This window comes from Manacus candei, unplaced genomic scaffold, assembly GCF_025592945.1.
Source record: "Manacus candei isolate 608988 ecotype Guabito, Panama unplaced genomic scaffold, ASM2559294v1 h1tg000051l, whole genome shotgun sequence".
Classification (NCBI taxonomy): domain Eukaryota; kingdom Metazoa; phylum Chordata; class Aves; order Passeriformes; family Pipridae; genus Manacus; species Manacus candei.
In genome coordinates, this window is record NW_026138099.1 from 4464505 (window position 1) to 4483386 (window position 18882).

Sequence of the window (18882 nt, forward strand, 5' to 3'; positions counted from 1 at the left end):
AGCTTTGAATAACACATAGTGATCTTTGTTCACAGAATCTCCTATCAAGAATACGAAGGCTAGAGGTTAGTTACTAAAAATACAGATGATTCTTGGCCTGTATCTGTATTCATTTACCTCTTCAATAGCTGAATGCACTGAGATTTTTTAAATTATGAAATTACTTCTTTGTGAGCAGTTAGACTCTGCAGAGCAGAACAGCAGTTAATAGCAGACTGATCAGAGCCCTTTAAGTCAGAGGTTGCTATCAAACAAAATATTGCATAAGAAGGCTCCAATCATTTTGAATAGTACATTATGTCTGCAGTTATTACATTCCCAAGCAATACTGAAAATAACTTACTTATTGTAATATAATAATTTAGCAAAAAAATCAAAAAATCTTACTCAAAGTAGGGCCATATTAGGCATCAGAAACCTTAGCTGGGTTCCAGCCAGCAATCCTATCTGCATAATAATATAACTTTTAATACCTGAGAAGTGTTTGAAACTGAACATTTCATAATCAGGGAGAGAGAAAGGAAAAGGACAAAGCAGCTGCGTTTCAAAGAGTAACAAACATTCCAACATGAATTTTTACAAACAGGTTACATACAAAAATTGTATCACTTTGTGTTAAAAAAGATGTTTCAAATCTACTAGCAAGTGGTATAAATATGCACTGTTCCACTGGAAAGATTTTGCTGCTTTTATGATCAGGCAGTCATCTGACAGTAGTCTACTTACCCACTCTGAAGGTCTCAAGAAGGCAGTCATATTTTCCACTAGCAATCTGCTTTAAGTGGATCAGCATACAACATAGTTGTTGCTTTCTAAGCATAAACTTGAGTACAAAAGCTTTTAAAAATGCTTTGAAAGTTAATTCACCACAAAGTTATTGCTAAAAGTCACTTTCATAAAGATCATACTGTATAGAGTACATTTTCACATTGACAAAAAACAAGTACAGCTTTAGATGTACAGCTTTAGATTTCTTCTTTTAGAAGAAATCGTATTTCCTGGTCTAATACAAAAAAGAAAATAACACTTATTAATAACACTGTACATTTAAAGCCTTAACCCACTTACAGTTCTGATATTACAGTTTGATGGAATGTGAGTCGACCCTTTTTTCTCCAAAACTGCAGCTATTAGCAGCTACAATGGCTAATATTTGAAAAACATGCCTGCACTTCGCATTGTTTTCTAAACAGGCCTAGCACAAATTGCTTACAAGAATCATAGTCATTCCTAAATGTCAACCCCACTAATCTTAGAACTAAATCAACCTAGACATCCCTTATCTTTACAAAACAGGCTGAAAATAAACAGAAAATCTGTCCTTTCCTAAGAATGCGAGATGCAATATCCCATTTCACTGCTCACTGAAATCTAGGTCTTCAGCTTGGTTTTTAAGCAGTTACCCACTTTCTTCCTAAGTATAATCAGTGGAGCACTGGACTATTTTTTACATCACTTTGCAATGCATTGGTAAGAAGCAACCTCTCAAATGACATGTGCAGCCAGGCACAAAACTACAAGTTTTTGCAGTTTAATCACACTGTCAATCCATGCTGACCTAAGATCTTACTGAAGTTAGTATCTACACTTCTGTGTGTGCTTCAATGCCAAATTCAAGACCAAAAGTGTCCGCAGAGGTAGAGGGATTTCTGTGGCATTTCTGAAAAAGGGAAATATGCAGCATCTAAATGTTCACAGGTCAGTGGAAATACAGTAGAGCCTTGAACTCCTATTTAGTTTTAGGGACTTGTGTCAGCTACTTCTGCATCTACACTGCCTAACTGCACTTACACAGTTACCCAGCTGCAAACACTAGTTTCCTGTTGTACTTGGGGAAGCAGTCATGTACCCTGTGATCCACTGTGATGCTCAGCCACACTTCCCGTGTGCCACACCAGGCTGGGAGTAGCAAGGGCTTCAAGCACACTCTTGTGGCTATCAGCAAAATCAGAGCCTATGAAGGACACAGGATGACACGTAAGCTTCTTGGACTGGCTTCTTTCACAAAGAAGGCCTTAATCCACCAGAGAAGTGACTCAAGCACCACAGGTGACTTACTGCAGAAACATCATTCCTTGACGCTGGTATTTGGAAAGAGCTTTTATCAAGAGAAATGCTACATCAAAAACATTCAGTGTAAAACAGAGCGAACTAGAGAAGCCATTTGTGAACATTTAGTGTTCAAGTGCCTCCACGTTCCTGCTTCCTCTCTCCTCTTAAGAGAGGAAAGAACACACTTCCCTCCTCTTCCTATGACATCTGAAGTGCTGCCTATCTTAGCAAGAAGAGAAAACACAACACTGGTCATTTATCGTTATTTAAATATTGTCTATGCCTGAATGTAAATTGAAAATCCGTCCCCAATTGTCAATTCCATTGTCAACTTCATGTAATCTTCACAGGTGACTTCTTCTGTGCGCAGAGGAGGGTGACATAGGGAACTCCAATGAATGCCCATCTTTCACTGGGCCAGAACTTTATGATAGGGCCCTGTTCAGGTATCTCAGAGGCAGCATCAAAGTAAGCAAAGCAGACACAGCCCAGGTATGCCGCAAGGCAGATCAAAATGTGCCTGAGAACAGACAACCACACATCCAAAAAAACCCCCAAAAAACCCCCCCAAAAACAAACAAGCAAAACATTGAAAATCAAACAAAAACCAAAAACAAACCAAAACAAACAAACAAACAAAAAAAGAGAAGAAAGAAAAAAAATCAGTAACATAACTTCAGTAAAGTAGTCAACTAGATCACTATAAAATCAGTCTGTCCTTCACCATATTCCCCCAATTCCCCATAGGGTTGCTGCCTGTCCTTTGCATGGAAGGAAAGAAATATAGAGAATACAGAAAACTACAAAGCTGTAGCCTATCCCTGGTTTAAACAAGCTCCTGCTTTTTGGCTTCTCTGCACCTGACAGACCTGTGCAGAAATACTGACATATAGCCCCCTGAGTAAGCGACCACAATTTGCTGGGTAGTAAAAGAGAAAAGGCGTCAAAGCCCTTCACCGGTTCCTCTACTTCACCATCATTAATTAATCATTAATCCTCATTCACCATGAGGATTACCATCACTGTTATTGATGGAAATCTAAGTTTTCATAATCACAGCTTCAGCTGAGCAGCGCTGTGGGATTTTTACTAATCAGTATGGCAAGGAATTCAGTTACAATTAATGAACTTAGTGTCTGAAGAATTTGATCAGGGCAAAGAGACTCCTAAATCTGCCACATTGAATAGTGTGAGACTTCCTCTGGGTTTATAATTTTACCAGTAATTCTGTCTAGAACTAACCACAAATAGCCACCAAGCAGCACAGAACGGTAATGTGGTGAGTTTGATTTACATTTGAATCAAACTTTGGACTTTATACACAACACTTACCATACGCAATGCAAATAGGGGAAATTAAACGAGGACCAGATCTCACAAAATGCTTTGTCACTGATCCAGCAGAAAAGTGCTAGCATCCACCAAAGACCTGAAAAGAGACCCAGTTTGTATACACGGAGGTTTTCACACCTGAGAAGAAAAACATAAGTTATAAAACAATGCCAAACACCCATCTTTAAAATGACTCCACCACAAATGTCCTTAACAGATGAACTTCACATACAGTAAATCTGGCTTTGATGCAAGGCAGTGGTGAGGTAACAAAACAAACAAACTTTTTATCAGTAGCTGTGTTTTGGGTATTGTCTGTAACACCAATGTGCAAATGGTGGGCACACATCAAACCATTCCCATACCTAGGGAGGGGTACTCAGGACAACTAGTGATTAGTTACACATGCTGTCAGTTAACAACCAGCCATTCAGCAAGTGCTCAGATTTGTTCATAGATGGCACTTTATATAGATTCCCACTAATGCTAAGGCACATTTACAGTCTTCACTGAGACGTACAACTGTTCGTAAGAGCGCAACACTAAACCATGTACCTAAGCAGATACATGTATGGATCAACTTCGTACATTTGACAGACAAAACTACACTACTGAGATGAGTACTTGTGCATTCTGACAGAGGAAAGGGTGTGTGCATGGAGAACATGAAGGCTTTCCTGGACATGTCTGAAGTACATAAACAAACACATGCCACTGCATTCCATTTAAGATAAGAGGTTTGGCCTCAAACGCACAGCTCAAATACCAAGAGCAGAGTGCAATTAATCTGCACAGTTCAAAGAATTCAAGGCTTCAAAGGAAAAGTGAACGCTTAGTTCCCAACACAAGATCAGCCATAGAAATGGTACAGACTGTTATGAGAAGTTTGCTCAGTACCATCACCAGGAACTGCAATATATTTTTATAAACATAGGAGTAGATGCTGCAGGGTGTTCTGCAAAGGACTATCTTAGGGCAAAAAGAGTCTGATCTGTTTAATACTCCTGGGTTTTCTGTGATCATCCATCATGGAGTCTTCAGCTCCTGCAGTAACTGTGCTTCAGAGGGCTGGGGACATGCTTGCTGAGGAGGCAGGGGATTGCAAAGCAACTACTTCTAATACAATGAAGAGACGTAATGCAAATACCATCTGGAAACGAAGCCTTCCTTTATTTATCAATAGACACGGGCTCTGATCACTCAAACTATCACTGAAAGAGGTCCCTGTTAACAGAGGGCTGTTAGCAGAAGGTCTGAAAGACATGTTCCCACTGCTGTGCACAGATCTGCGACATGCTCCTATCCTACTCTAATATGAAAGATACTGGATCCCACAAACATTTCACTTCCATTTGCACCTTTTTTCTACACAATGCACAGTGTTCCCTATTTAACACAAACGGCAGTTATTTAAATATCAGAGTTCCTGCAGACACGGGTGTGCTCCAGTCATTTGCTATTTCAGGGACTGGGCAGGTATACAGCAGCATTATCTTCCAACATCTTGGAACCTGTGACAATATTACCTCCTCATCAAAGATAAACGTGAGGAAGAAAATACTCATTTGAAAACACACCAGAATTCTGTAAAAGATTGACACAAGACTAGGACAGGAATAACAAGAGTGAGTTTTGGTCTAAAACACCAAAAACTTCAGTGTGGAACAGAATAAACTTCTCCTTTCTTCCCCAAATACCTGTTTCAAAGATAAATTTTCACTGCAGCCTGACAAGACTTGTCTGTGTGGTCCCCTCCTGGCTATAGCAGAACAGAATGGAAAAACAGCAAGTATTTTAAGTAATGCTTAAATTAATTTTTCTCCTGCAAAGGGAGATGAGATGACTCCCTCACCTCGGGATTTAAAAGAATGTATCTTATTTAAATTTCCAAGGGATCAGCATAGCTTAAAATAAAGGTATTACATCATCCCAATGTGCAATTAGAGAGGGCTCCAATTTCACTTCAGGTCCCTTTTAAATCACCAATTCAAAAAGGTCTATCTTCTTTTAATTCTCTAAAAAAAAGACACATTTTAATAACACATGACCTTTCAGAAGGAGTTTTAAAAAACAAATACCTGTAGGCATAACAATTCCTAGATTTAACACAACAGTATTTACACTAGCTACTTGTCTTTTTAAGTTTCTCAGGAGCTCATGCCTGCAAAACTCACATGGAACTGACAGAAAATTCACACGGATCATCCAGTGCCATAACCAGATGTCCCTAGGCCCTGTCAGTAGTTCCTTTGTGCTGTCATTAAAATGAGACACCACCAACATTCTTCAGCTACTGACCTTCTTGTCTACAGCTAATTTTGGTGCTGTTTCCCAAGTGTCTTTGACCACAGAAATACATAGTAGGATGTCTGATGAGAAAAGACTCATGAACACCTTTACGAAACATTGTTAGCAGAGGCGTCTACTGTAGAGTGAAGCAGTGGCAGAACAGGGTAATGCAGCAAACATTAAAATCTTTGTTCTAACAGAAGCATTTGGTCTTAACTCATTTCTTTTGATGGACATATGCAATATGTAAGAGCCAACATAAGTTGTGAAATCCTTCTCAGACACTGGAGAAGAGGTGAAAAAGGACAAGTTTGAATGCTAGCACTCCTCTAGTCCTTTTTGCAGTGGCTGAAGAGATGAAAAAAACACTTCTGGACAGTTTCTGGTATCAGTGTTATGGAAGATCTCTTTAAAATGTGAAGATTAGTCTCAGGTTCTTTTCTATTTGCATTCTGGTTTTATGGTTTCTAAGGTACTGATTGATAGCTATCCTCCAAAACTTGGTGATTAACCTTATCTTTGTCAGTCTGACTCCATCATATTCTCCATAGCAGAAGATGAAGTGCTGTAAGACTCACAGTACAACTTCGAGAGCTGGAACATCATCTACACACGCTTAGGCTTTGCTCCACATTCTCACTAGTATTCAGACTGCAATCATGCCACCACCTCACCCTTATGCACACTGTACAAAAGAAATGCTGTCTATGAAGTGAAACCCTTGCTCTGATTCTACAATAAACAAACAGATTTGCATTAGATCAGTTTGCAGCTTGAGGTATGTTGCAAGACAGAAGACTGACCTAGTGTAATGGCCTAGGGGAAAAAAAAATCTTTGACAAAAATGTCTGAACTGCTAAACAAGTTTATACTAGATCTGCTCTTGCATGTGGAAGAAGCATTTCTGATCTGCTATCACAAGCACTGAAGCCAGATCTAGTGTATCATCATGCTGCATTCAGGAGAAATATACTCACCTCTTCAACTCAGCAATAAGCAAAGCTGTGCAGGGAACACCCAGACTCATTAGCAAGATGTTGTTGATGGCAGGTTTAATGAAGGCAAGGCAGGTGGTAACTCCAGACAGGACACCCACAGCAGCTTTAAAACGGCTCCTGAATAGGGTTTTTATGGGGTAGAAAGACTGTTCTTAATTCAAAGTTTATAATTGCTAAAACCAGAAACCTTAAAATTATCTTAATAATGTAACAAAATTTAGATTTCTCTAGTTGTGCTTAGGAGATGCAATGACAACGTGCATAGAGTGGATGTGGATCTTACACAGGCTTGCATGTGAATGCAGTTAATCATATACACAAACCTTTGCTGGGCAGTGGTCTTCTACACACGTGTGCACACACACACTCATCACTGGCTTCAAAACAAAGACCACAGTCCAGTCTTCCTCTTCCCACAATAAGTTATGAACAAATCCATCTCTGCACACAGCACTACACTTCCTCAAAAAGTTCTGTGTCATCATTCTTCAAGCTTTTAACATGGATTTTTAGAATATTTTGTTACTGTTAATGCCCCAACTTCTACAGTCATCTTACAGTCTGCTTTCCTTTATCCCTTTTAAGCCTTAAAAGATACTGAAAACACATAGTAAGTATGAACATTTCTTTTAATCAAATTCAACAGTAGGTAAGCAATTCCCAAAATGCTCTTTTATAAGACTAGGATTTGGTATATTCTTAGCATAAATGAAATCAGAATTGGGCCCTGTGCAGACAGCCTAACAACTTTTAAGTTAAATATATGTAAACTGTTGTTTAAACTTCAAGTTTGGACTTTAAGCAACCCATTTCCAGTCTGTGGGGGGGATTATGGCAGACAGAGGATCATCACATTGCCCTTCCAACTACTGGCCCATAGCTTTATAAGAGTTGCTGTCCCAAAATGGCTCTTCTATGTCTGAAGTAGGGTCTCAATATACTTCTGCAGTATCATTCCATGGACACAAGTGTTAACACCTTCACCTAGCTCATTCCATTTGCCTTCTGCTATAATGTTTTTCTTTCTCCTGGAAGGCAACAAGATACTTAAGTAGGAAGCTCTGATCTGACATGAATGTCTTAATGAATAAAGACATCATCAGTTGGTCATGATAGATAATAACATTTGCAGCACTGAAAATCCAAAGTGTGATGAGGATGAAGTGAAGACCACAGCACTGAGCACAGGATAGACATAATAATAGCTAGGCAACACAAAACCCCCAAAAATATTAACCAAACGTGTTCTAGGTTAGGGCTTCTTGCACAGTATGTCTCTCTCTTGTATCCTTCAAAAAGTAATTAAGACCTTAACAAGTAACTGTCTTGACAGATTCTCTGGAAGAGACATGTCCTGAAATGTTAAAGGATAGGGGACATCCTTCACCTCATCTCAGTATTTTTATGGATCAGTTATAACCTGGGAGATTTAGTATTTATAGTTTTAACATGAAGTTCAACAGTATTCCACCCCAAAAGTGCTGTTATTCCTTTAAAAAAGAATATAGTTTAACATCTTGGTCCATTCTACATACATACCCAGTGTGAGGGACTGAAAAAAGTTATGAAAAAGTTATTACTGGCTGGAAACAACTCTGTGGGGAGGGGAGGGGGGCAGATCGGGTTCTGCCATGGTGGGATTGTGCTCTGCTCCCTCCATAACCCCACCTCCTTGAGAGCCACTGGTGCAGCTGCCAGCCACTGGCACACCAGGAGCAGCGCTCCATACTTCTGCCCATCCCTGGAGCCTTTAGTCCAGCCCACACCACACCCCCTGGAGCCCCTAATCCAGCCCCAGAATGCCTGGTACAACGGAAGCCCCACCTGGGGTGGATGGTCACAGAAGTCCAAAACAATAAAAGCAGCATCATGTAGCCAGCACATACTTGTGGCCCTGCTGCTTCCTGGACTTCTGGTAGCTGGATCTAGGGTGGTAGCTATACCTCTCTTTTCCTCCCCTTCTTTCTTTCTTCTTCTTCTTCTCCTAATTTCCTTTCCTTGAGATTTGGGTAACTGAAACCTGGATGGGTTGGAATTTGCTAACTCAATGCTTCGTGAAATGCTCTATGTTGATTGAACACTTCTTCGAAATTTTTGTCAAGTTCCTTTATTTTCCAAAATTTGCCAGTAAAAGTGTATTATTTTGACCCCCTGAGAAGCATTGTAGTGTTTCTCCTGTTATAAAAGAACTGAAGGCCCCTTTTAATAAATCTGTGAGGTGGGGTTTTTTTAACATAAAACCCCTACAACGAGCTTGTGGGCCAAGACTGTGGTGTTACACTCAGCACAACCAGAAGGTAGTGATAGATGAAATAAAACAGCCCCTTTAGGCTTCTGAGAGATAATTTACAGAGTTTACATAAATTACACATAAATTCAAGATTCTGAATCCTTCTTCACTTGAACTAAACATCTAACAGTCACACCATAAACCAAAAGACCCCAGTAAAGCCTGTTTGCTTGTTAAGTTGATGGTGTTCTATAACAGCACTGTGCTGCAATATGCAGATATACTAAATGACAAAGCCATTAAACCACATAAAATTATAGAACAGGCTGAGTTGAAAAGGACCCATAAGGATCGAGTCCAACTCCTGGCCCTGCACGTGACACTCCAAGAATCATAATAGGTACCTGAGAGCATTGTCCATATACTTCTTGAACTCAGACAGGCTTAGTGCTGCGACCACTTCCCTGGGGAGTCTGTTCCAGTGCCCAGCCAGTCTTCGGGTGAAAAACTTTTTCCTGATATCTAATCTAAACCTCACTCTGACTCAGCTTCACACTGTTTCCTCAAGTCCTGTCACAGATCTCTAGAGTGAAGACATTGGCACCTGTCTTCCTGCTTCCCCTCATGAGGATTTTGAAGATTGCAAAGAGGTCTCCCCTCAGACTCCTCCAGGCTGAACAGACCAAACGACCTCAGCCGCTCCTCATGCAGCTCCCTCTCAAGGGCCTTCACCATCTTCGTTGCCCTCCTTTGGATGTTAAGAGCTTAATATCTTCCTTATATTGCAGTGCCCAAAACTGCACACAACATTCACCTCCCTCAACCAGCTGGCGATGCCCCCCAGGACACAGCTGGCCCTCCTGGCTGCCAGGGCACTAATGACTCATATCCAACTTGCCATCAACCATGACCCTCAGGTCCCTTTCCATGGCACTGCTTTCCAGCATCTCATTCCCCAGTCTGTACAACCATCTAGGGTTGCTACAGGTGCAGAATACGGCACTTTCTCTGTTAAATTTAATCTAATTGGTGATTGCCCACTCCTCTAATTTGTTGAGGTCTCTCTGCAGGACCTCCCTGCCTTCAAGGGAGTCAGCAGCAACTCCCAGTTTTGTGTCAACAGCAAATTTACTTAGTTTTCCTTCAAGTCCTATGTCCAAGTTGTTAATGAAGTTGTTGAAGAGAACTGGGCCATACACATATGCTCTACAGAGTAATTAAAAGTACACTCTTCCCAGTGCAAGCTATTTTGAGGAATGGTCAATCTAGGTAACAAACTTCTCTTCACCCACCCTCCATTAGCAGCTTCTAATAAGGCACATGTCAAGGAAAAAAAACAAAAAAACAAACCAGTCTTAGCAATCTTCAGAGAGAATAATCACTGCCTTAACCACTGCCTTAAATATTCAGATGAACATTGAGCTGACTTCCATAAGTCCACTTGTATTTACACTTCAGGATATACAAAAGGAAGAGTGAAAGCTGGTTTCTCTTACATTAGCTGTAACTTTTATAAACTACTCATTGTCAAGGTCTCCCTGGAATAAACAAGAATAGACTCTTCCAGAGGCAAGTCGCCTCATCCCAATACCTGAAGTTACAGGGTACAAACCCTGCCATCAGCAACTGTAGACTCAGGAATTAAAAAAAAAATGGGCTGAAATATAAGCAACCATAAGAGAACGGAGTGAGAAAAGACAGCAGCAGCGGTGGTAAGGCTGGATGATAACTCAGTGCCATTATGTGCAGGTTTAGGTGTTAGCACAATTTTCAAGAAACTTGAAAGCGTACATGCACGATTGTATGATTACCTGTCATTTCGAAAAACCCTGGGCAGGTATCTCCTAGGGAACCACATGGCAAAAGCACACATCAGGACCCAGAGAATAGCCAGCTCATCCAGCATCTGGCCCAGGAAACTGAGTGTGGCATGAAAATAAACAGATCCAATTCCTGGAAGAATTAATCAAAAGACAATATAAATAGTTGCAGTACCATAATAGACCAAAACACACTGCTCATGCTCAGAACTTCATAGAAAATAGTGGATATATTTGGTCGAGAAAAGATTATTAAAAAATAAAACCAGAAAACAAATGCCAACTTTCCTAAGATGCAATCCAGGTCATCGGCCTCTCATTAATTATAAAGCAAACACTTCACAAAAGTAGCAGCTGAAGATGTCAGCTCCTACTAAAAACGCAGATGTATATGAAGAGACATCATGTGGAAAAGTATAATGCAAAATCAATTAAGAAACACAAGCCAAATGCTGCTTCTGAATTTTCTCAATAGCAGAAGAATAGGTAAGACAAAGATAAAAAGCAGCATCTCTTGACTACTCGATCATGTAGGTTTACAGGTGGAAAGTGTCACAGTGCCCCAGAGCGCTCTGGTTATTCCTTTAAAGTGCCCCAGGAATGAACACACTTCAGAATCTCACATCTACAAAACAGCTCAGCTTTTGGCCCTTCTCAATACAACGCAAAACCTATTACCCTCTTCAGTTGCACTGGCTCTTTCAGCTCTCGTTTAAACGACAACATAGGAAGGAGGGTCAGCACTGCTGTAGAGTAAGCCCAAAGATGAAAAAAGAAAAGTGTGCAAAAAGATAGGAAGGGAACAGAACTATGGCCAAAGTTCTCACCAACCTCAAATTGCAAAAGGCATCTTCCTTTCAGAAACTATGGCTGTTTCAGCTTTATGCAGGTACAGGCAAACTCTTCTGTACATGTCAAGATTGCTTTATTTTGCAGAACAATGAAATGCAAGCAAAAAGAACTGATTTCCTCTCTCAATTCACACATGAGTTGGCAAACAGACTAATCAACTTACCAACCACGACTAGCAGAGTCCATATTAAATACATTCCACTGTTGAAGCAGATTGCATATTGACGGAACAAGCACATACATATGGGTGGTAAAATGAAAAACAAGACGTTGCTTATCTAGGAAAAAAAATAACACAGTCTCACAAAGACAGAAAGTAAACAAACCTTAAATATCCATAGGGTTTCTAAGACATCTATAATAACAACATTTTGGCATCCAGTGAAGCCCTAGCTCGGTAAACTACAGCCCTCTGTTTTTTCCAATGCTTAGCTGTTTTTGCAAAAGCATCATTTTGTTCTGTTTAACATCACTAACAAATAACAGCATAAAAACTTTAATCAACATAAAATGCGGCTACTCATCTTTAAACTACATTTCAAGCTGATTCCCAGAGGAATTTTATTAAGAATCTACAAATATTCAAGACTGCTGCAATTCAGATGGCATACAAGAGCAAGCAGCTGAGGAACAGGATGCACAGACCAGTGACTTGTCCTCTCAATGGTTGTCAAGCCTAGCATGGAAAAAGCACTAGAAGAACTGGCACTAGACAGAGCTAGTCAAGCTGGAAGTCAATTTACTGAGCAACAGCTATTATGAGGAAGGTCTGAAATACGACACTAAGCTAACAATTAGAACCCTTTTTGTGCAGGGCAAAGAGAGCCTGGAGCTTTAAGTCCTTTTACATTTCATTTTTTTTCTCTTGGTTCTCCATTACAGAAACAACTGAATATGAATTGAAACTAGTTACAGGAAGGTGAAAAAGCTGATAATTCAGACCATTGCTAGAGGTTTTTGTAATTTAATATGTAAGATTTGAACACGTTTTATGTTTTGTCTTGCCTACCAACAGCCTAAAGCATGATTCTCTAGTTAAAGACTGGAAATACTTTACTGGCAATTAGCAGGAGCTGTCACACTGGTAGTGATCACTTGGTTCTCCCCAGAACTGCTAAGTACTGACTTTGCTAACAACAGGAGAAAAATACTAGTTTCAGGTGTTTAAAACACAATAGCTTTTTTTGTAGATATTTCTTCAAAGAGTAAACTATTTTGATCATGAGGAAGCATTTGTTTATGTTCTGGAGTAGGGCTATACTGCATCAGGACACATTACTTTATTCCTTTCAGAAAGAAAAGGGGGAAAAAAAAAGATAGTTTTCCTATAACTATACTTTCAATTTGAGTTAGAGTGTTTTGTGGCCTCTTTACTGAAAAAGTATGTCCTCAATCACTCTAGCTAGACAAAATCACATCAGTCTACGTGCATGTTTTAAAAAATTAGTCTGACCAATTTGTTCAAAACCTATAAACAGATACTCTACTACTGATTTAAGTGTGTTGAGTGCTTTGGTTTTCAGTCCCACCAGAATAAATAAATGTTTTACAAATACACTACAGATAAGCTGCTCTAGTTTTGTGCTTACACGAATATTGCGTGAGACTTTAACCACAACTCTGACCTCGACTGTGACAGCTTAAAATGTGGATTAGGAAGGTTTTAATCTAAAGCTTAACGACCCAGATACCAGATTCAGGTTTGCTGAAGAATGGTTCCTGACACTTCAAGAGGTTTGGTTGAGTCAGTCAGAACTGAACCATCCTAAAAGGAATAAAATGTAGGTGTCACCTAAGATCCCTGTTAGAGTAGGGCCAAAATTTCCCAACTGTCTTGTGAGCATCAGTTTTTATGAAGATACAGTTGCACAACTGCATCAATCCACTTCAAGTCACTGCTTTAATTTTCAGAAGTCGCTAATACAAAAATCAAACCCTTATAATGACTCTGTACTATTGAAGAGAGGTTAAACACGACTACCCTCAACACGGCCTCTTTTTTCCCACTGGCTTCAGGGCAAACCTTTTTCTGTGTCTGTCTGGAACCTCAGTTATTCATCTGGACACAGCTGCAGCTTCTAGCATTTTGCAAACTTCTATACCACGGCTAATCAGCTCAGTACAGTGTTGTGGTTTAATCCCTGCCAGCAACTTTTTAGTGGTTTAATCACTGCCCAGCCGCTCGCTCACGTTCTTCGCAGCAGGATGGGGGAGAGAATTGGAAGGGTAAATGTGAGAAAATTGGGTGGGTTGAGAAACTGTGGGTTGAGAAAAAGACACTTTAATAGGTAAAGCAAAAGCTGCACACATACACAAAGTGAGACAGGGAATTCATTCAGCACTTCCCATGGCAGGCAGGAGTTCAGCCATTGCTAGGAAAGCAGGACCCCATCACGTGTAACAGTGACTTGGGAAGACAACCATCATCACTCCAAACCGTTCCCTTCTTTTTCCCCCAGTTCTATATGCTGACCACAATGCCATATGGCCTGGGATATCCCCTGGGTCAGCTGGAATCAGCTGTCCCAGCTGTGTCCTCTCCCAGTTCCTTGTGCACCCCCAGGCCACTCACTAGTGGGGTGCGGTGAGCAGCAGAAAAGGCCTTGACCCGAGGAGCGCTGCTGAGCAGTAAACAAAAACATTTCCGAATTATTTCCAGCACAAAACATCACCCCACAGAAGTGACTATGAAGAAAATTAACTGTACTTTAGACTGAACAAGCACATACAGTCAGATGGATACCCATCCCCCTGCATAGCTGGTTCCCAAACACATTTGCTGTCTTCAAATAACCTTTTTTATCCTGACATTTTCCTCCCTTTGTTTTTGGTTCTTACACAGTGACATCAGACACACGAAAAAAGCTGACAGTTTCCCTCACACACCCTCAGAATTCTCCCACAGCCACCACACACAGGTCCTTGGCAGCAAAGTAAAAGAAAAAAACAATGTACACCATGCACCATGGAATTATGTGCTCTGTATGTGCAGCATCTCCCATTATACAGACTCCAGTAAATGAAGACAGACACCTAATTCTTTCTTCATTAGACATTGGCTTGAAAGAGAAAAATCAGAAAAGGATGGAATATGAGAGAAAAACCTATACGTTTTAAAGTAGAAGAGACAAAGCATCTATAGAACAGAAAAGACACTGGACATTTGCAGGTTTGCTCCTGGACACCTGTTTTTCATGGAAAGACAAAGTACTTGAAAGCCCAATGGGTTACCTTACTGTCGTGTACCTATTTGTCACTCCAATTCTTTACATCAACAGGTTGTCAGGAGCATTGCTCCCTTTCCAAGACGTGTGGTACAGGGCAGCCCAGCTCTGTTGCTGGGACTGGGCTTTTTTAAGTTATTTCCAGCAGCTGAAATGTATTGAGAAGGTGCAACAGGATTCAGGGGTAAACCACAGCTTATTATAATGAAGCAAAAGTTACATTATTCCTCTTCCCTCTCCTTCCTTTCTTCACCTACTTCCCTAAACAGTCATCTCTTCTCCCAAAAGTATACTCTTGACTTCATCCTGCAACCTTAAGGCAAACCGTTCCTGAAAACTCACATACCTGGGTGAAATCCAGTTTTGCCTCCAAAGACCAAGGTGTTTTTATCTTGACCCATCACAGTGTTGCAGCTGTCAAGGGGCTGCCACCTGTCTAGCAGACGGGTACCAGACGCGGGCAATCCAGCACCAAAAATTCTGGGCTTGGCCACCACAAGGCTCGGCACAGACGAGGAGGGGGGCCTGCTGCACATTAGTTACTAGTAGTAGTATGGCTAGTATGACTAGTAAACCTTCCCATTTTATACGTGCAACACCAAATCTCTTCTTTTTCTTTAATTTTAGGCATGTCAGAGAGTGGAGAAGCAAAAGGAGGAGGCAGCCATAGAAGGACAAGCTACAATTCCACGAAAAGCCTGTAGGAGACGGAGGTGGCAGGCAGCAGGAGCCCCCAGGGCAGCAGCGGCCCCTGCCGCCGCCTCACGCTCGCCCACCCGCCGCGCCCCGGCTCCGAGGGGTTGTCGCTCCCGCACCACCGGGCAGCGGCCGCCGCCACGCACCGTGTTGTAGAACTCGGCGATGGCGGGCACGATGGTGTAGTTGTCCTCACACCAGTCCACCTCCGAGCTGCCGGCCCGCAGCTGGTCCCACCACAGCAGAGCCCCCATGGCGCCCGCCCGGCCACTCCCGCCCTCCGGCCCAGCGCCTCCGGCCCAGCGCCTCCGCGGGGCGGCCACCGCGCCGCCCTCCCCACGCCGCCCGCGCAAGGGGCGGGCGCGGGGCGGCCCCTCCGGGCTGAGGCCGGCAGGCCCAGTGCCGGCAGGCTCGTTCCCGGGGACGGGCTGAGTCTGCCTCGCGGGACCCCGGCCAGCTGGGCGGGCTGAAGCGCTGTTTTCCCGCTCCCCGGCGCCCTTGAGGAGCCAGATCCTTCACCCGCGTGGCCAGCCCGCCCGCGTCCCTTGCACTCCTTAGAAATACCACAGAATCACACAATTTTTAGGGTTATCATAGAATCATAGAATAGGTTGGGTTGGAAAAGACCTCCAAGATCATCAAGTCCAACCTCTGATCCAACTCCAATTACTATATCATGGCACTAAGGGCCACATCCAATCTCTTTTTAAAAACCTCCAGGGATGGTGAATCCACCACCTCTCTGGGTAGGCTGTTCCAATGCCTGATTACCCTCTCTGTAAAGAATTTCTTCCTAACATCTAACCTAAACCTCCCCTGGCAGAGCTTGAGCCCATGTCCCCTTGTCCTATTGTTGGTTGCCTGGGAGAAGAGACCAACTCCCACCTGGCTATAACCTCCTTTCAGGTAGTTGTAGAGAGTGATGAGGTCCCCTCTAAGCCTTCTCTTCTCCAGACTAAACAACTCCAGCTCCCTCAGTCTCTCCTCATAGGACTTGTGCTCAAGTCCCTTCACCAGCCTCGTTGCTCTTCTCTGGACCCGCTCCAGCACCTCAATATCCTTCCTGAGCTGAGGGGCCCAGAACTGAACACAATACTCAAGGTGTGGCCTCACCAATGCAGAGTACAGGGGAAGGATCACTTCCCTGCTCCTGCTGGCCACACTGTTCCTGATCCAGGCCAGGATGCCATTGGCCTTCTTGGCCACCTGGGCACACTGCTGGCTCATGTTCAGCCTCCTGTCGATCAGCACCCCCAGGTCCCTTTCCGCCTGGCTGCTCTCCAGCCACTCTGTCCCAAGCCTGTAGCGCTGCAGGGGGTTGTTGTGGCCAAAGTGCAGGACCCGGCACTTGGCCTTGTTGAACTTCATTCCATTGGAGTCAGCCCATCTCTCCAGTCTATCCAGATCCCTCTGCAGAGCCCTCCTGCCTTCCGGCAGGTCGACACTCCTTCCCAACTCGGTGTCATCTGCAAATTTGCTTATGATGGACTCAATCCCCTCATCTAAATCATCGATAAAGATGTTAAAGAGGACTGGGCCCAGCACTGACCCCTGGGGAACACCACTGGTGACCGGCCACCAACTGGATGCAGCTCCGTTCACCAGCACTCTCTGGACCCGGCCCTCGAGCCAGTTCCTAACCCAGCACAGAGTGCCCCTGTCCAAGCCGTGGGCTGCCAGCTTTTCCAGGAGTATGCTATGGGAGACAGTGTCAAAGGCTTTGCTGAAGTCCAGATAGACCACATCCACAGCCTTTCCCTCATCCACCAGGTGGGTCACCTGATCGTAAAAGGAGATCAGGTTGGTCAAACAGGATCTGCCCCTCCTAAACCCATGTTGGCTGGGTCTGATCCCTTGTCCATCCTGTAGCTGCTGTGTGATTTCACACAGGATAATCTGCTCCATAACTCTGCCAGGCACCGAGGTCAGGCTGACAGGCCTGTAGTTACCCGGGTCAGCCTTGCAGCCTTTTTTATGGATTGGGGTGATATTTGCCAACTTCCAGTCATATAGGACCTCCCCAGTGAGCCAGGATTGTTGGAAGATGATGGAGAGCGGCTTGGCAAGCTCTTCTGCCAGCTCCCTCATGACCCTAGGATGGACCCCATCTGGTCCCATAGACTTGTGAGGATCCAGATGACTCAGTAAGTCACTATTTCCTCCTGGAATACAAGGGGACTATTTGGTTTCCTATCTCTGTCTACCAGCTCCAGAGGCCAGTTGCCTTGAGGGTCACCTGTCCTACTGGTAAAAACTGAGGCAAAGTAGGTGTTAAGTACCTCAGCCTTCTCCTCATCTCTATTAACTGTTTCCCTCCAAGTCCCTCAAAGAATGGAGGTTTTCTTTGCCCCTCCTTTTGTTATTAATGTATTTATAGAAGGACTTTTTGTTATCCCTAACAGAAGTGGCTAATTTAACTTCAAATTGCACTTTTGTATCCCTGATTTTCTTTCTGCATGATCTAGCTGTCTTCCTGAATTCTTCCCTTTCTTCCACAGTCAGTAAACTCTCTTTTTATCCCTGATTTCCTTCAGAATCTCCCTGTTTAACCAAGCTGGTTGTCTTCCCCGCCGGCTTGCCTTTCGGCACACCGGTACGGCCTGTTCCTGTGCACTCAAAACTTCCTATTTGAAGCACATCGATCCCTCTTGGACCCCCCTTGTTTTCAAGGGTTGTTTCCCAGGGTATGCTCGGTTGGAAGGGACTTCTGAAGATCATCCAGTCCAACCCCCCTGCCAAGGCAGGGTCACCTAGAGCAGGTTACACAGGAACGTGTCCAGGTGAATTTTGAGTGTGTCCAGAGAGGGAGGATCTTCGACCTCCTCGGGCAGCCTGTCCCAGTGCTCTGCCACCCTCAATGAATTGTTCCTCACGTTACAGTGGAACTTATGTTTTAGTTTATGGCTATTTCTCCATGTCTGTCACTGGGCACCATTCCCTTGGCACCCACCTTTGAGATATTTATATGTATTGATGAAATTCCCTCTCAGTCTTCTCTAGTCTAACTAAACAGGCTCAGCTTCTGCAGTCTCTCCTCATAAGAGAGATGCTCCAGACCCCTGATCATCTTTGTAGCCCTCTGCTGGATCCTCGCCAGTAGCCCCTTCTGTTCCTTGTGCCGAGGAGCCCAGAACTGGACTCAGCACAGCAGTCAGCTCCAGCCCCGCGATGAAGAGCGGCCGCCAGTGCGCCTGCGCGCACAAAGTGCCGGACAAGCGGCCTCGGCGGGGGACCGGGATAGCCCATCCCAACGCTGGTCAGGTCGCGCAATAAACGCGCCTTGTCCGGAAAGCCGGTGCGTCCCGTGTGGATGTCGCCTCCTATTCACGGTGCCGGTGCCCCTAACCCCGGGGTGGGCGCGCCTACCCCCCCAGTCCCTCCGTGCGGCT

The 18882-nt window shown here is 43.4% G+C and overlaps 1 protein-coding gene across 3 annotated transcripts; it reads right to left on the reverse strand.

The window, feature by feature from the left end:
* Positions 1–538: 538 nt before the first annotated feature.
* On the reverse strand, positions 539–18788 carry ACER2 (alkaline ceramidase 2). 3 transcript variants are annotated; one of them, XM_051801499.1, is made up of 6 exons: positions 18444–18788; positions 11737–11851; positions 10713–10854; positions 6651–6788; positions 3385–3522; positions 539–2572 (listed from the first exon to the last, which is right to left on the reverse strand). In XM_051801499.1, exons 2-6 carry the CDS (start codon positions 11810–11812, stop codon positions 2386–2388), a joined length of 681 nt encoding a protein of 226 aa, XP_051657459.1. In that variant the 5' UTR covers positions 11813–11851; positions 18444–18788; the 3' UTR covers positions 539–2385. The 3 variants fall into 3 exon arrangements, with proteins under 3 accessions (XP_051657459.1, XP_051657458.1, XP_051657460.1); XM_051801498.1 differs by lacking the exon at positions 18444–18788 and adding an exon at positions 15640–15801; XM_051801500.1 differs by lacking the exon at positions 18444–18788 and adding an exon at positions 15144–15530.
* Between the last annotated feature and the right edge of the window lie 94 nt (positions 18789–18882).